This window comes from Salvelinus fontinalis, unplaced genomic scaffold (assembly GCF_029448725.1).
Source record: "Salvelinus fontinalis isolate EN_2023a unplaced genomic scaffold, ASM2944872v1 scaffold_0023, whole genome shotgun sequence".
NCBI classification, from domain to species: domain Eukaryota; kingdom Metazoa; phylum Chordata; class Actinopteri; order Salmoniformes; family Salmonidae; genus Salvelinus; species Salvelinus fontinalis.
Genome location: NW_026600232.1, coordinates 241114 through 258930, shown reverse-complemented (window position 1 = coordinate 258930; position 17817 = coordinate 241114). Strand labels below are relative to the sequence as shown.

The window sequence follows — 17817 nt, the reverse complement described above, 5'->3', positions numbered from 1 at the left end:
CAGTAGTCAGTCAGACATCCTGGGGCACACCAGTCAGTCAGACACCACGGAGCACACCAGTCAGTCAGACATCCTGGGGCACACCAGTCAGTCAGACACCACGGAGCACACCAGTCAGTCAGACATCCTGGGGCACACCAGTCAGTCAGACACCACGGAGCACACCAGTCAGTCAGACACCACGGAGCACACCAGTCAGTCAGACACCACGGTGCACACCAGTCAGTCAGACACCACGGAGCACACCAGTCAGTCACACACCACGGAGCACACCAGTCAGTCAGACACCACGGAGCACACCAGTCAGTCACACACCACGGAGCACACCAGTCAGTCAGACACCACGGAGCACACCAGTCAGTCAGACACCACGGAGCACACCAGTCAGTCAGACACCACGGAGCACACCAGTCAGTCAGACACCACGGAGCACACCAGTCAGTCAGACTCCACGGAGCACACCAGTCAGTCAGACATCCTGGGGCACATCAGTCAGTCAGACACCACAAAGCACACCAGTCAGTCAGACACCACGGTGCACAGCAGTCAGTCAGACACCACGGAGCACAGCAGTCAGTCAGACATCCTGGTGCACACCAGTCAGTCAGACACCATGGAGCACAGCAGTCAGTCAGACACCACGGAGCACAGCAGTCAGTCAGACATCCTGGTGCACACCAGTCAGTCAGACACCACGGAGCACACCAGTCAGTCAGACACCACAAAGCACACCAGTCAGTCAGACACCACGGGGCACACAGGTCAGTCAGACACCACGAAGCACACCAGTCAGTCAGACACCACGGAGCACACCAGTCAGTCAGACACCACAGTGCACACCAGTCAGTCAGACACCACGGAGCACACCAGTCAGTCAGACACCACAGAGCACACCAGCCAGTCAGACACCACGGAGCACACCAGTCAGACATCACAGAGCACACCAGCCAGTCATACATCGCAGAGCACACCAGTCAGTCAGACACCACAGAGCACATCAGTCAGTCAGACACCACGGAGCACACCAGTCAGTCAGACACCACGGAGCACACCAGTCAGACATCACAGAGCACACCAGTCAGTCAGACCCCACAGAGCACACCAGTCAGTCAGACACCACGGAGCACACCAGTCAGTCAGACAGACATCAAGGAGCACACCAGTCAGTCAGACATCGTAGAGCACACCGGTCAGTCAGACACCATGGAGCACACCAGTCAGTCAGACACCATGGAGCACACCAGTCAGACATCACAGAGCACACCAGCCAGTCATACATCGCAGAGCACACCAGTCAGTCAGACACCACAGAGCACATCAGTCAGTCAGACACCACGGAGCACACCAGTCAGTCAGACACCACGGAGCACACCAGTCAGACATCACAGAGCACACCAGTCAGTCAGACCCCACAGAGCACACCAGTCAGTCAGACACCACGGAGCACACCAGTCAGTCAGACAGACATCAAGGAGCACACCAGTCAGTCAGACATCGTAGAGCACACCGGTCAGTCAGACACCATGGAGCACACCAGTCAGTCAGACACCATGGAGCACACCAGTCAGTCAGACACCATGGAGCACACCAGTCAGTCAGACACCACGGAGCGCACCAGTCAGTCAGACACCACGGAGCACACCAGTCAGTCAGACACCACAGTGCACACCAGTCAGTCAGACACCACGGAGCACACCAGTCAGTCAGACACCACAGTGCACACCAGTCAGTCAGACACCACGGAGCACACCAGTCAGTCAGACACCACAGAGCACACCAGTCAGTCAGACACCACAGAGCACACCAGTCAGTCAGACACCATGGAGCACACCGGTCAGTGCACACCAGTCAGTCAGACACCATGGAGCACACCAGTCAGTCAGACATCAAGGAGCACACCAGTCAGTCAGACATCACGGAGCACACCGGTCAGTGCACACCAGTCAGTCAGACACCATGGAGCACACCAGTCAGTCAGACATCGCGGAGTACACCAGTCAGACATCACAGAGCACACCAGCCAGTCATACATCGCAGAGCACACCAGTCAGTCAGACACCACAGAGCACATCAGTCAGTCAGACACCACGGAGCACACCAGTCAGTCAGACACCACGGAGCACACCAGTCAGACATCACAGAGCACACCAGTCAGTCAGACCCCACAGAGCACACCAGTCAGTCAGACACCACGGAGCACACCAGTCAGTCAGACAGACATCAAGGAGCACACCAGTCAGTCAGACATCGTAGAGCACACCGGTCAGTCAGACACCATGGAGCACACCAGTCAGTCAGACACCATGGAGCACACCAGTCAGTCAGACACCATGGAGCACACCAGTCAGTCAGACACCACGGAGCGCACCAGTCAGTCAGACACCACGGAGCACACCAGTCAGTCAGACACCACAGTGCACACCAGTCAGTCAGACACCACGGAGCACACCAGTCAGTCAGACACCACAGTGCACACCAGTCAGTCAGACACCACGGAGCACACCAGTCAGTCAGACACCACAGAGCACACCAGTCAGTCAGACACCACAGAGCACACCAGTCAGTCAGACACCATGGAGCACACCGGTCAGTGCACACCAGTCAGTCAGACACCATGGAGCACACCAGTCAGTCAGACATCAAGGAGCACACCAGTCAGTCAGACATCACGGAGCACACCGGTCAGTGCACACCAGTCAGTCAGACACCATGGAGCACACCAGTCAGTCAGACATCGCGGAGTACACCGGTCAGTGCACACCAGTCAGTCAGACACCACGGAGCACACCAGTCAGTCAGACACCATGGAGCACACCAGTCAGTCAGACACCATGAAGCACACCAGTCAGTCAGACACCACGGAGCACACCAGTCAGTGCACACCCACACCAGTCAGTCAGACACCATGGAGCACACCAGTCAGTCAGACAGACACCACGGAGCACACCAGTTAGTGCACACCCACACCAGTCAGTCAGACATTTGTAGGTGTACTCTCCCCATCTCTAATCCCCCTGCTGCCGACCTGCTGCCTCCAGAGACGGAGAGCTTTAGTGGTCATAATGCCAAGAAGATTTGTCTGATTATTCATTACAATTACTGTAATTGCCTCTGGTCTCGCTCACTCAAGGCCCTTTAAGAGTGGCGCTGGATGGGTCTCATAGACTTCCACTGCAAATGCACCAAATAATATGAACAGAGGACTTTAGTCCTGACATTCAAATCTCACATTGACCTTTAGGAAAGCCTGGTTTTGTGTGTGTGTGTGTGTGTGTGTGTGTGTGTGTGTGTGTCAAAAGGCTGCTAGCAATGGCCCTTCCATACTAGTGCTTGTATATGTGAGACATTTTGGCCAGCCTGACATCTTGTCTCCCCACTCCCTCTGACACAAGACGAGTGTTCAGAGCTGAGGACCTCTATCAGCCTGGTCTGCCCACCCAGTTTCATTAGCAGCCCACATGATTATTCCAGGATCACAGCGCTTGCTATCAAACCGCAGTTCAAATTAGTTCAGGATCAGAGCCCCTCGTCCAACAGCCCCAGGTTGCTTAATTGCATTATATCGTCTGCTGATCACCTAGGAATACCCATTACCTATTCCCCTGGTGCAGGAGAGAGCCCCCTGGATTAACACTGGGCTGGCTGACAGGGGGCCAGGGATTTTAAGGGCCTTTATGAGCAAGCAACAGATAGCCACTAGTTCCCTGTTCAAATGATTGAAATCAGACCCAATGAAATAACACATTTTCAAAAGCTTTAGATGTATTTGGGGTTAAAACCACTTTGTTTGAGGCAATCAGACTGAATGATCTAGGTGGTTTCCGCTGGTTGTGGGGGTATTACAGTTGGCTAACTGAATCTATACATGACCTTCCTCTTGGAGAAGATTAGGTTGTATGTGGCCAAATGACGAGGTCCTACACCCAGTGTAGAGCAGCTTATCTGTACCAGTGACTGATACATCTATCCTTCCTTAATGCAGGATGATCTAGACTCCATGTGCTTCACTCTGACCAGTCTCTTCCATACCTGTAGCTTCATAGTGATGCTAATAACAGGTGTCATCTCTCATATATACACTTCTGTATGTTGACTGCTCATCAGAACCTGCTTCATGGACATCTCTCATATATACACTTCTGTATGTTGACTGCTCATCAGAACCTGCTTCATGGAAGGCTGCCATATGAATAGATTTAGTGGCAAGTGACTTGGGTTTGTTTGTTACAGTTCAGTGGTTATAATTGAGGTAGTAATTAGCTCAGTGCTATGTGTAGTACAGCTCAGTCTGAGTACAGTACAACATGCAGCCGTTTCCTGTATTGTGTTGAATTATACTACTAAGTTCCCTTATGGGAGAATTATCATGCAAGCTTGTTATGCTCAGAAATCTGAATGGCGGTAAGGGGGATTGTAAAAACAGGGTTTGCCGTGAAAACACACAAGAAAACAATGGTGTTGTTAGCAACCAGATACATTTAATGACATAATTGCAGTGTGTCTCGGAAAAGCATTTGAGATCGACTTCCAGTGTTTATTGAAAACAGAGGACTATGGATCTCTTTCAATCTGGATAAGGCTGGAATTTCATCCAAGCAGACAAGCAAACATAGACAAAGTTGGCCCTGGCTGTCAAGGCATTGTACTGAAAACTCCCATGTGGCAAAAATCTGATACACAAGGTTGGATTCAGTTACAGTAAGCGTACATAGCGGAAACCTCTAGAATGATTCTTTCAGCCTTTTTAGACAAAACAAGAACACACGCAAATTGTATTACAAACATGCTAAGACCAATATTAAGAACCAGTCAGAACACTATCAAAAAATGTTATGTTCCTTTTATCCATTCGTAAAATACACATTTTCTTTAAAAATGTTATAGAATATGTATCTTTACATGCTTTATAATAACTGCAACATTAAGACAGTTCAAATATGTAAAATATAGAGGAATGAGTTGGAATAGGTTCAATTCGTATGACGTCATACCGTGTTTGAAAGCAAGGCCCAGATCATACATTTCCCTTCAACCGCTTCACTCTATAAAACCGCAAATAATCAGCAGAACTGCAAGTATTAACTTAGTAATAGTACAAATACTGTACAAGCTCAGGTGCACTGCAGACAGATACAGACAGTGAAGAGACATTTCCATACAATACTTAAAAAGGCACAATTTGTAACTCTCTGCAAATGTAACTGTGGTTACCTTCAGTGTACAAACCAATGCAGCGGCAGCATATTCGACTGGAAAGGAAAGTTCCAGATTGTGCTGTTAATCCTCTCAGCATGAGACGTACATCTCACCACCACTCATACGTCTAACTATCTTGTCAAGGTCATTGGAAGATGGAAGGAGTGAATAACGTTACAATAATTAATTAAAAAATATATATAATGACGTAGCAATAACAGTAGTAAAAAAACATTCATTCTGCCATGATTTTAAAAACAGTAAGGATAAAGCTGGAGTCAGTTACTTAAGGTGCATTAGATAGACCAGTGTATGCTAGCTAGCAGGCAGCAGATATAGAAATGTCGTTGTCACCGGTGTGCCAGGAAAAAAGCCTTATTATAAACCGGCTAGTTTGGTCCTGTGTGCTGATTAGCTGAAACAGCATTTCAGCTGTGTGTATATCAGACAATATACCAACGGTATGACACAAATCCTTGTTCACTGTTCTTTTTATGTTGGTAACTTATCTGTACCAGTTTATAAAGCAATAAGGCACCTCATGGGTTAGAGGTATATAGCCAATATAGCACAGCTAAGGGCTGTATCCAGGCACTCCACTTCGCGTCGTGACTAACAGCCCTTAGCAGTGGTATATTGGCCATTATAAACTGGGTGGTTCAAGCCCTGAATGCTGATTGGCAGACAACCGTGGTATATCACAGGTATGACAAAACATTTATTTTTACTGCTCTAATTAAGTTGGTAAACAGTTTATAATAGCAGTAAGGCACCTCGGGGGTTTGTGATATATGACCAATATACCACGGCTAAGGGCTGTATCCAGGCACTTCGCGTTGCGTCATGCATAAGAACAGCCCTTAGCCGTGGTATATTAGCCATATACCACACCCCCTCAGGCCTTATTGCTTAAATATACAATGGCACTGCGGCGAGGAACAGTGATGTAAAGTAACATGATGAAGTCAGAAACGAAGACGTGGAAACGTTAAGCTGAGTGTGAATAAACTGCATGGTACTGTAATGCCGGCTGTCCCTAACGAGGCGGAACCAGGTGGAACCAGGCAGAACTGGTTCTTGTATTGGAGAAAGGGCAGAAGAACCACATCCAAAGTACAGTTCCAGTGAAATGTGGACATCAATAAGACACCGATAACAAAAATAAGACTGAATAATATAACAATAAACTATATTACAAAGCCATATAAGGCGAAGCATTGATAAGATTATAAAGACAGTATGAACTGTGAGTTACAGCTTTATGTCAGAGGCACTGATTGTCAAACCCATTGACTTTGTAGTAGTGAGAATCCAGTGTGATGGAAAACTGTCCAGATAGTCCCTGTCTCCCTCCATGAAAATATCAATACAAAGAATTATTATAAAAAATGTCTAACATCAAACTACATTTTATATTTTAGTCATTTAGCAGACTCTCTTATCCAGAGCGATTTACACGCCTTGTTTAAGGACACACTGACCTTCCGGTTACTGGCCCAACGCTCCACTAGGCTACCTGCCGCCCCAATCTAGCCTCAACTTCACAATAAAACACTCAGCGTTGACACATACTCACCTAGATCTATTTAGGATAAAAATCTAGTTTGTACTCTTGTTCTTTACAAATCATCCCTTTCATCATCGTCATTCTTAGCACCACAGCTCTGGTTAGTGTGGTGGTACGGTGGTGGTAATGTGTGGTGGTACGGTGTGGTGGTACGATGGTGGTAATGTGTGGTGGTGCGGTGTGGTGGTACGGTGTGGTGGTAATGTGTGGTGTTGCGGTGTGGTGGTAATGTGTGGTGGTACGGTGTGGTGGTACGGTGTGGTGGTACGGTGTGGTGGTACGGTGTGGTGGTAATGTGTGGTGGTGCGGTGTGGTGTGGTAGTAATGTGTGGTGGTACGGTGTGGTGGTAATGTGTGGTGGTAATGTGTGGTGGTAATGTGTGGTGGTAATGTGTGGTGGTAATGTGTGGTGGTAATGTGTGGTGGTAATGTGTGGTGGTACGGTGTGGTGGTGCGGTGTGGTGGCACGGTGTGGTGGTACGGTGTGGTGGTGCGGTGTGGTGGTACAGTGTGGTGGTACAGTGTGGTGGTACGGTGTGGTGGTACAGTGTGGTGGTACGGTGTGGTGGTACGGTGTGGTGGTGCGGTGTGGTGGCACGGTGTGGTGGTGCGGATGGGTTCCCCTCACACCCCTCCTCCACTGCGGTCCACAGTCACAGGTCCCCTCAGATCCAGGCTCTCCTCAGCGGTCTTCATCAGGATGGCCAACCTGCTGTCAGAAACCTGGCCCTTCTTCACAGCACTCATCAGCTGGGAGCAGAGAACAGAGGCAATATAGAGGATGAGGAAACTGTGGCATAGTTGTGGATGTAATGCAAGGAATCAAATGAATGTGTGTGTGTGTGTGTGTGTGTGTGTGTGTGTGTGTGTGTGTGTGTGTGTGTGTGTGTGTGTGTGTGTGTGTGTGTGTGTGTGTGTGTGTGTGTGTGTGTGTGTGTGTGTGTGTGTGTGTGAGAGACAGGGATAGAGATACATTATAATGCTGAAGCATGTTCTGATCTAAGCTTCAGGGGTAGTCAGGCTGTGTCTGGACAGAGCACTAATACTACTGACACTGGTGGTAGTAGTACACTGGTTTTACAGTACCCCAAACCATTCTGGGATTCTTACTTGACCATGGAAAGTCATCTCCTGTCAACAGTTCTTGTAATAAAGGTATTCTATGGTCCTCAGCATTATACTTCCTAATTGATCACATGACGACTACTAACGACCTGGAAGTACTGTGGCTCTCTCTCACCCTCATTACCTGGAGTCATTGTCATACGTTTCAGACTGTAATGATCTGTATCTGGTCAGGAGAGAACATACTCCCAGTTAGGCTTTCACACCTACAGCTCCCTTCATAGGAGGGTCTGTCATGCCTTGCCACTCGCAGAGGAGAAAAAACACCCAGCGAACAGAACATGAAAATCCCCTATTCTCTATTTATTACAATGTTGGAATCATGTAAAACTAATGTGAGCATCTACCTGTTCTGTAGCCGAGTGTTAGTGTGTGTGTCTGTCTGTGTGTGTGTCTGTCTGTGTGTGTGTCTGTCTGTGTGTGTGTGGGGTAATTGATCCTTCTCCCTGAGGAGTCTATTATCATGTTCTCCAGCCTGGTCTGTTTGTTCAGCTTCTCATGGTAAAGAAAGAAAGAGAGAGAGAAAGAGAGAGAGAAAGAAAGAGAGAGAGAGAGAGAGAGAGAGAGAGAGAGAGAAAGAGAAAGAGAGAGAGAGAGAGAGAGAGAGAGAGAAAGAAAGAGAAAGAGAGAGAGAAAGAGAGAGAGAGAAAGAGAGAGAGAGAGAGGGAGAGAGAGGGCAGAGATGGGAGAGGGGGCAGAGATGGGAGAGGGGGCAGATATTGACAATGGGCCTGAGAATTAATGAGTCCTCTTATCAGTGGAGGGAGGACAGGGGAGTAGAGACCATATGTGAAGATGCACACACACACACACACACACACACACACACACACACACACACACACACACACACACACACACACACACACACACACACACACACACACACACACACACACACACACACACACACACACACACACACACACACACACACACACACACACACACACAAAACACCTACCTGTAAAAACTCGTTCAGCTCCACCTGTCCATTCTTGTTGAGGTCCACTTCGTTGAGGATTTCATGGAGAGCGTTCTCATCAATCTGGACACTGATGTTCTGCGAAGGGGGAGAGAGACCAGCAAGGCAAAATATCAGGAAATGACGCCACAGCTCAATGGCCTTTGCACACAGTTTACACGAGCCCAGTCAGCATTCATGGAAAAAGATTCCAAAGAGAGTTGTGAAAGTTTCTCACCTGTAAGACCCTCTGAACGTCCACTGTGGTGATGAAGCCTTTACTGTCTTTGTCAAACTTGTGGAACCGGTTTGTGTACCTGTCAATCAAACAGAGCTATTAATGCAATCTGCATCTCTTATCGTGGCAAAATCTCAAGGGGAGTGATTTAAGGTCAGATGGGAGGGAGCAACTGACCGGATTGAGATTGAACCCTTGGTATATCAGGGGTCCAACTCAATCCAGTCAGTTTCTCCCTTAGAACACGTGTCAAACAAAGCGGGCCGAATCCGGCTTGTGGCACATTTCTATCCGGCCTGCGCAATGATTTGTGTTGTTAATTCATTTTGTTCCGCTTCCGTACAGCTGCAATGCGTTGCACTATAAGTCACAGCAAGCACTGTGAACGTGCTACACGCCAAACGGCAGTGCATTGCCACACACCGCTTGTTCCAGACCCACACACCGCTTGTTCCAGACCCACACACGAGCCAGCCAGTGCACTGTAACATGTCATCACTAATGGCAATGACCAAATCTTCTACTGGACCGAAAGTTTAAACGTGTTGTAGGCTAAATGTCCATGCCAAGTTTGGGTTCCAACGAGTCATTGCTGTATCCTACAGAAAATGTCCTCTTGATCGTCAAAAAGTTATAAAATAAACGATTCAGAAGTGGGTATACTGCACGTTACTACTAAAGGATTCAGAAGTGGGTATACTGCACGTTACTACTAAAGGATTCAGAAGTGGGTATACTGAACGTTACTACTAAAGGATTCAGAAGTGGGTATACTGCACGTCACTACTAAAGGATTCAGAAGTGGGTATACTGAACGTTACTACTAAAGGATTCAGAAGTGGGTATACTGAACGTTACTACTAAAGGATTCAGAAGTGGGTATACTGCACGTCACTACTAAAGGATTCAGAAGTGGGTATACTGCACGTTACTACTAAAGGATTCAGAAGTGGGTATACTGAACATTACTACTAAAGGATTCAGAAGTGGGTATACTGAACGTTACTACTAAAGGATTCAGAAGTGGGTATACTGCACGTTACTACTAAAGGATTCAGAAGTGGGTATACTGCACGTTACTACTAAAGGATTCAGAAGTGGGTATACTGCACGTTACTACTAAAGGATTCAGAAGTGGGTATACTGAACGTTACTACTAAAGGATTCAAAAGTGGGTATACTGAACGTTACTACTAAAGGATTCAGAAGTGGGTATACTGAACGTTACTACTAAAGGATTCAGAAGTGGGTATACTGAACGTTACTACTAAAGGATTCAGAAGTGGGTATACTAAACGTTACTACTAAAGGATTCAGAAGTGGGTATACTGCACGTTACTACTAAAGGATTCAGAAGTGGGTATACTGCACGTTACTACTAAAGGATTCAGAAGTGGGTATACTGAACGTTACTACTAAAGGATTCAGAAGTGGGTATACTGAACGTTACTACTAAAGGATTCAGAAGTGGGTATACTGAACGTTACTACTAAAGGATTCAGAAGTGGGTATACTGAACGTTACTACTAAAGGATTCAGAAGTGGGTATACTGAACGTTACTACTAAAGGATTCAGAAGTGGGTATACTGCACGTTACTACTAAAGGATTCAGAAGTGGGTATACTGAACGTTACTACTAAAGGATTCAGAAGTGGGTATACTGCACGTTACTACTAAAGGATTCAGAAGTGGGTATACTACTAAAGGACAATAGGACACAGTTATCTACTTTATGAAATCACAGCCTGATGCGCTCACATCTGTAAATTCAACATCAATTGCATTGCTTTCGTGCCGTTTACAGCGCGCAGCAGAGGTGTAGACACATAACACAGTCCTAGCTAGGCTCCAAACATTTTGCAGTCTGGCTTCGTTTTTTTAAAGCTTGACAATGAATAACCAAAAAACTAAACCTGCGACAAAACTACATGCAAAGGAGGAACATGTAGACCTATTACAGCGTGGAGGCAGAATTTGGGGTGAGCTGTTGTAACTTCTCAATGGATATGTTCCCTGTTGGACTGTGATGTTATGCCTTTCATACAGTAGACTCCTGGTATGTCTGCACCCTAACACAAGGCCATTGTGTTCCAGAACTGTTGCTTGTATAAAGAACTGTTGTGTAAACAATATGATTGTATGATCACCTCTCACTGTATAAGAAACATCTAACCATTTACTCTTCAAGCTCCTTCCCTGACTGCGATCAGAGACAGATCTACCTTGCAGCTGCTCGTATGCATTAAAGATTTGTATTTTATACAATGAAATAGTCTCAGTCTTAAGCTTTGGATTGAGCCTAGGCTGACTACTCATCTACAAGACATTCTGAGTGCACCATACAACAATGCTGCATTCAACCGCACCAGTGATCCATGCCAGGCAAAAAAAGTAACACATTTATGTAATTGTTGTTATTAAAAATGTTCTGAATAGGGACGCAGCATATTATGCACATTTGCAAGCATAGCAGCAAAGGCTGGACAAATATTACTGAGCTCTTTTGTTTTAATATGTTAAAAATGTGGGACAAATACAGTATGACAAATACAGCATCCTACGTACATCAGTGGGCATTCTAAAGGGTCATATTTTTTCTAATAAAACAATGGCTAGTTTGGATCAGTTGTATGCACAAATTTTTTGTAAAAAAACAACAACACATAACTGGCTATATATGGCCCGCGAATTCATTGTGTTTTTTCAATATGGCCCTGTGCTGATTCAGTTTTACACCCCTGCCTTAGAGATTAAAGTAGATGGGAATTAGAGAGTAAAGTAGACAGGAAGTAGAGAGTAAAGTAGACGGGAATTAGAGAGTAAAGTAGACAGGAAGTAGATAGTAGACAGGAAGTAGAGAGTAAAGTAGACAAGAAGTAGAGTACTTTGCCACTTCCTGTGTGTCCAGTGTGATCTCTGTGGTCCCAGTCAGCTGCTCAGAGCGGGACCTGTAGCCCATCTCAAGGTACAGGAACTTCTTAGCAGCTTCCAGCTCCTCCTAAACAAACCATGGTAGTGAAGATAAGTTACACTACGTGACCAATAGTATGTGGACACCTGCTCATCGAACATCTCATTCCAAAATCATGGGCATTAATATGGAGTTGGTCCCCCCTTTGCTGCTACAACAGCCTCCACTCTTCTGGGAAGGTTTCCACTGTGTTAGAACATTGCTATGGGGACTTGCTTCCATTCACCCACAAGAGCATTAGTGAGGTCGGCACTGATGTTGGGCGATTAGGCCTGGCTCGCAGTCGGCGTTCCAATTCATCCCTAAGGTGTTCGATGGAGTTGAGGTCAGGGCTCTGTGCAGGCCAGTCAAGTTCTTCCACACCGATCTCAACAAACCATTTCTGTATGGACCTTGCTTTGTGCACAGGGGCATTGTCATGCTGAAACAGGAAATGCCCTTCCTCAAACTGTTGCCACAAAGTTGGAAGCACAGAATCGTCTAGAATGTCATTGTATGCTGTAGCGTTAAGATTTCCTGGCATCTGCCAAACTCAGATTGATCCATCAGACTGCCAGATGTGTGATTCATCACTCCAGAGAATGCGTTTCCACTGCTCCAGAGTCCAATGGCAGTGAGCTTTCCACCACTCCAGCCGACGCTTGGCATTCCTGTGTGTCCAGGGTGATCTCTGTGGTCCCAGTCAGCTGCTCAGAGCGGGACCTGTAGCCCATCTCAAGGTACAGGAACTTCTTAGCAGCTTCCAGCTCCTCCTAAACAAACCATGGTAGTGAAGATAAGTTACACTACGTGACCAATAGTATGTGGACACCTGCTCATCGAACATCTCATTCCAAAATCATGGGCATTAATATGGAGTTGGTCCCCCCTTTGCTGCTACAACAGCCTCCACTCTTCTGGGAAGGTTTCCACTGTGTTAGAACATTGCTATGGGGACTTGCTTCCATTCACCCACAAGAGCATTAGTGAGGTCGGCACTGATGTTGGGCGATTAGGCCTGGCTCGCAGTCGGCGTTCCAATTCATCCCTAAGGTGTTCGATGGAGTTGAGGTCAGGGCTCTGTGCAGGCCAGTCAAGTTCTTCCACACCGATCTCAACAAACCATTTCTGTATGGACCTTGCTTTGTGCACAGGGGCATTGTCATGCTGAAACAGGAAATGCCCTTCCTCAAACTGTTGCCACAAAGTTGGAAGCACAGAATCGTCTAGAATGTCATTGTATGCTGTAGCGTTAAGATTTCCTGGCATCTGCCAAACTCAGATTGATCCATCAGACTGCCAGATGTGTGATTCATCACTCCAGAGAATGCGTTTCCACTGCTCCAGAGTCCAATGGCAGTGAGCTTTCCACCACTCCAGCCGACGCTTGGCATTGCGCAGGGTGTATTCGGCTGCTCGGCCATGGAAACCCATTTCATGAAGCTCCCGACAAACAGTTATTGTGCTGAGTTGCTTCCAGAGGCAGTTTGGAACTTGGTAGAGAGTGTTGCAACCGAGGACAGACGATTTTTACGCACCAGTCCCGTTCTGTGAGCTTGTGTGGTCTACCACTTCGCAGCTGACCCGTTGTTGCTCCTAGATGTTTCCACTTCACAATAACAGCACTTACAGTTGACCACAGCAGCTCTAGCAGGGTAGAAATTTGACGAACTGACTTGTTAAAAAGGTGGCATCCTATAATGGTGCCACGTTGAAAGTCACTGAGCTCTTCAGTAAGGCCATTCAACTGCCAATGTGTGTCTATGGAGATAGCTTGGCTGTGTGCTAAATTTAATACACCTGTCAGCAACGGGTGTGGCTGAAATAGCCAAATCCACTAATTTGAAGGGGTGTCCACATACTTTTTTTATATATATAGTGTACATTATTCATAACTTTAATCCTAACTAATTTAAGTAATAATGAATGAAAAGGGGTCATAGCTAAATGTAACAACAACTTAAGTAAAAGGAACTCATGCATCTTGTAATAAACCTGTAAAGAGCAGGACAACAGGAATAACAGAACTGGGGGAAGGTTCACACACACACACACACCCCTGGAGAGGGAAATCCAGGAAGGGCGTAGATCCTACTATTATACTCTGACCCAACAGTTCCAGCGCTCCTACAAACTGACTAGCAGCACATGAATTTAGGGTTGGTCCTATTCAATCAAAACATTATTATTAGTCCACTGAGTGAGAATGTATTGTAGTCACTGAATCATTAAAACAATGGTTGGATTAAAACAGGTCCTAAGTCTTTACTGGACAGGAAATACAGTGGCAATAATTAATCTTTGAGTTAAAAATGGATATTAAAGCAAGTTGTTATTTTTAAACGTAAAAAGTATTTTGTTGTTTGTATATGTTATTTTAAAGGTGTTCTAAAATAGTTTCTGTAACACTGCCAGACAGTCATTTGAACTACAGTCTAGTAGACAGGAACAACAGTTTGTGACGTACCGTCCTCTTTTTGTCGCTCCAGTCCAGCATCTTGCCCATGATGTCTACGATGCGTGGCAGAGCCTCATCAGCAGCCTGCACGTTGAGGAAACCCAGCCGTGTGCGCCTGGCGATCACATCGATGGCCGTACAGGCATATTCCTTAACAGCATACCTCACCTGGAAGGTGTGGGGGGGGGGGGGTGTTTCAATTGGATAGATAATAGTCTAGTCTATGGTCATGATGTGTGTGTGCATCAGGAGAACATTAACATGCGGTCTTTTACAGATCTGATGCAGCATCCTGTAGTAGTCTCAACAGAACACATATTGTACCTCACTCTCAATGTAAGGGAATTCAGAGACCAGTCTATTCCCTACGATGGGCCACCTCTTCCCAGTGACCCGCGCCATCTTGGCCACGTCAAATGCTTTCCCCCCGTACGTTGCCGCCAGGTGCTGGGCAACCTGTGGAATGATGGGAAACAGGCCACTATTCAATCAAAACAGCAATCCTTGTTTAAGGTTTTACCAAGACAAAATGACATTGCTCTTGTGTTGTGAGAGGGCATTGTGTGGGTGTCATATAATCAACGAAACAAGGTTTAGGGTGACACTCTATGATTAAAGCCCAGTTAATGGTTTTGTTTGAATATGCCCCATGAAGACCTAAGGGCAGAAACGTTGTCAGAAATAAATCACCTGGGGACATGAGCAGCAGTGTTAGGCGTTTCCCTTTCTGTTTCCCATGAGTTTGAATATGACTCACAGCGCTTTGCCAAAGACAGTATTGAGAAACGCAGCAGGCAGCTGTTCAAAGGCAACTCCTTATGGATCGATACAATCTTTCAGCAGACAGCTCAAATGTTTTGGATATGCTGAGGTGGGTGATGGGTAGATACAGTATGTCTATGATTTATCTTGCGTTTGGACCAAACAAGGGGTTATTGCTATTCAGATGGTTGGCTTAGTTCTCTCACCAAAAGGTCAAATGCTGTCAAAATTTGAGCACTGACCTTTTGGAATATTCTAGAAAACACCCTAATGGTGTGGAAGGCTTTCTCTAATGAGAAGTTAACATAGATAGGAAGCAGAGCGCTTTCCTACCTGGTACAAATGACTTCTAAAACCTTGAAAGGGAAGTACACTGGTCTGGACTAGGGCCCTTAAACTCAACTCTGGACCGCAGAGTCAGTTCCACTGCATTGTTCCCCTCTAATCAGGGACTGATTTAGACCTGGGACACCAGGTATGTGCAATTAATTATCAGGTAGAACAGAAAGCCAGCAGGCTCCGGACCTCGTAGGGTAAGAGTTGATTAGCCCTGGTCTAGAGCCTTGGATCAATCTCCCTGTGTACTGCTGTCTTGTAACGCGACATCATCTCAACATTTTCAACCCTCATCTAACCGTTAACCAATGTTAAATGTTCTGATATATGATATACAGTGCCTGTGTAACCATAGTGCAACTGACAATGCCTAAGGGAGAATTATAGATCCAAAATGGCGGCTAAAGACGGAATGTCTATGGGAATGGTCTGTCCCCACCTCATTCTCCAGGCCGTAGTCCTGCACCAGTCGGATGTACAAGGTGGGGCTCCAGTCTTGGCCCCCCTCCAGCACCAGGCCCACTGTCTTACTGGGCCCGCCCCCCAGCCTGTGGGCTGCAACCGCGGCGTCCAGGGTCTCCTCTGCCATGGAGCGGTACGTTGTCCACTTCCCACCTGGGGTGATGGGATCATCCACATGTTACACACACAGATACGATAGGAGGGCAGCTAGCTTAGCGGTTAGTGCGTTGGGCCAGTAACCGAAAGGTCGCTAGTTCAAACCCCTGAGCCGACAAGGTGAAAACATCTGTCGATGTGCTTTTGAGCAGGGCACTTAACCCTATTTGCTGAGGGTCTCAGGAGGCGATGGGATATGCAAAAAACACATTTCCAATTCACACAAATCCAAACATCCACCAGATGATCATTATTATTAGATACAGGGCCAGACAGAATACAGGACATCCAATTTGAGCAGGAAAAGGTCTATAGGCTAAGAGCAATTGATTGCTATGAACGACCTAGAAACAACTACAGCTGTATAGCACTTCATCAGGATACCACTTGTTTTAGAGTAGGTACTGACCTGCAATGGTGACCAGGCCGCTGTCGCTGACGTTGACTATGTGGTTCCTGCAGATGGACTGGGTGTCTTTAGAGTTGGGGTCAGTGACCAGAGGACGGATCCCACTCCACGCTGCCAGGACGTCTCCTCTCCTCACTGAGGACCACAGGGCGAGGACAGAGTCAGTATTACACACAAGGTTCTATTAAACCAGATAGCCACATCATATCACAGGTCCTAGAACCAGTCAGAGAACACAGGGAATCTCATCTGCATGTGATGACAGAGATCATTACCTGAGGCACAGAGGCATCGGACATGTGTTACATCTAATAGCAAAACCATATCAAGCTAAACAATCAGAAAATCAAGCCTGTAGTGTCTCCAGCACTTAAAACAATTACTAGCTACTGTGCTGTTCCAAAGTCAACGTTAAGTACCCTCTACGGCAGAGGTAGTTTGGGGGTTACATACCCTCTACGGCAGAGGTAGTTTGGGGGTTACATACCCTCTACGGCAGAGGTAGTTTGGGGGTTACATACACTCTACGGCAGAGGTAGTTTGGGGGTTACGTACCCTCTACGGCAGAGGTAGTTTGGGGGTTACGTACCCTCTACGGCAGAGGTAGTTTGGGGGTTACGTACCCTCTACATCAGGGCTGAGGTAGTTTGGGGGTTACGTACCCTCTACATCAGGGCGGAGGTAGTTTGGGGGTTACATGCCCTCTACATCAGGGCTGAGGTAGTTTGGGGGTTACGTACCCTCTACATCAGGGCTGAGGTAGTTTGGGGGTTACGTACCCTCTACATCAGGGCTGAGGTAGTTTGGGGGTTACGTACCCTCTACATCAGGGCTGAGGTAGTTTGGGGGTTACGTGCCCTCTACATCAGGGCTGAGGTAGTTTGGGGGTTACGTACCCTCTACATCAGGGCTGAGGTAGTTTGGGGGTTACGTACCCTCTACATCAGGGCTGAGGTAGTTTGGGGGTTACATACCCTCTACATCAGGGCTGAGGTAGTTTGGGGGTTACGTACCCTCTACATCAGGGCTGAGGTAGTTTGGGGGTTACGTACCCTCTACATCAGGGCTGAGGTAGTTTGGGGGTTACGTACCCTCTACATCAGGGCTGAGGTAGTTTGGGGGTTACGTACCCTCTACATCAGGGCTGAGGTAGTTTGGGGGTTACGTACCCTCTACATCAGGGCTGAGGTAGT

The 17817-nt window shown here is 46.8% G+C and overlaps 1 protein-coding gene across 2 annotated transcripts in view; it reads right to left on the bottom strand.

Annotated features, from left to right (window-relative positions):
- Nucleotides 1-4458: 4458 nt before the first annotated feature.
- The window catches only part of LOC129842190 (glycerol-3-phosphate dehydrogenase, mitochondrial-like), a 28522-nt gene continuing 15163 nt past the window's right edge, over nt 4459-17817 (bottom strand). Inside the window, exons 10-17 of one of the 2 annotated variants that reach the window (XM_055910623.1) lie at nt 16625-16759; nt 16037-16212; nt 14824-14955; nt 14509-14667; nt 11977-12089; nt 9091-9169; nt 8853-8951; nt 4459-7513 (exon numbers count right to left, since the gene is read on the bottom strand). In XM_055910623.1, coding sequence (XP_055766598.1) covers nt 7388-7513; nt 8853-8951; nt 9091-9169; nt 11977-12089; nt 14509-14667; nt 14824-14955; nt 16037-16212; nt 16625-16759 — 1019 coding nt within the window. In that variant the 3' untranslated portion in view covers nt 4459-7387. Of the gene's footprint in view, nt 7514-8852; nt 8952-9090; nt 9170-11976; nt 12815-14508; nt 14668-14823; nt 14956-16036; nt 16213-16624; nt 16760-17817 lie in introns of those variants that run through there. The other variant, XM_055910622.1, reaches the window with a different exon arrangement.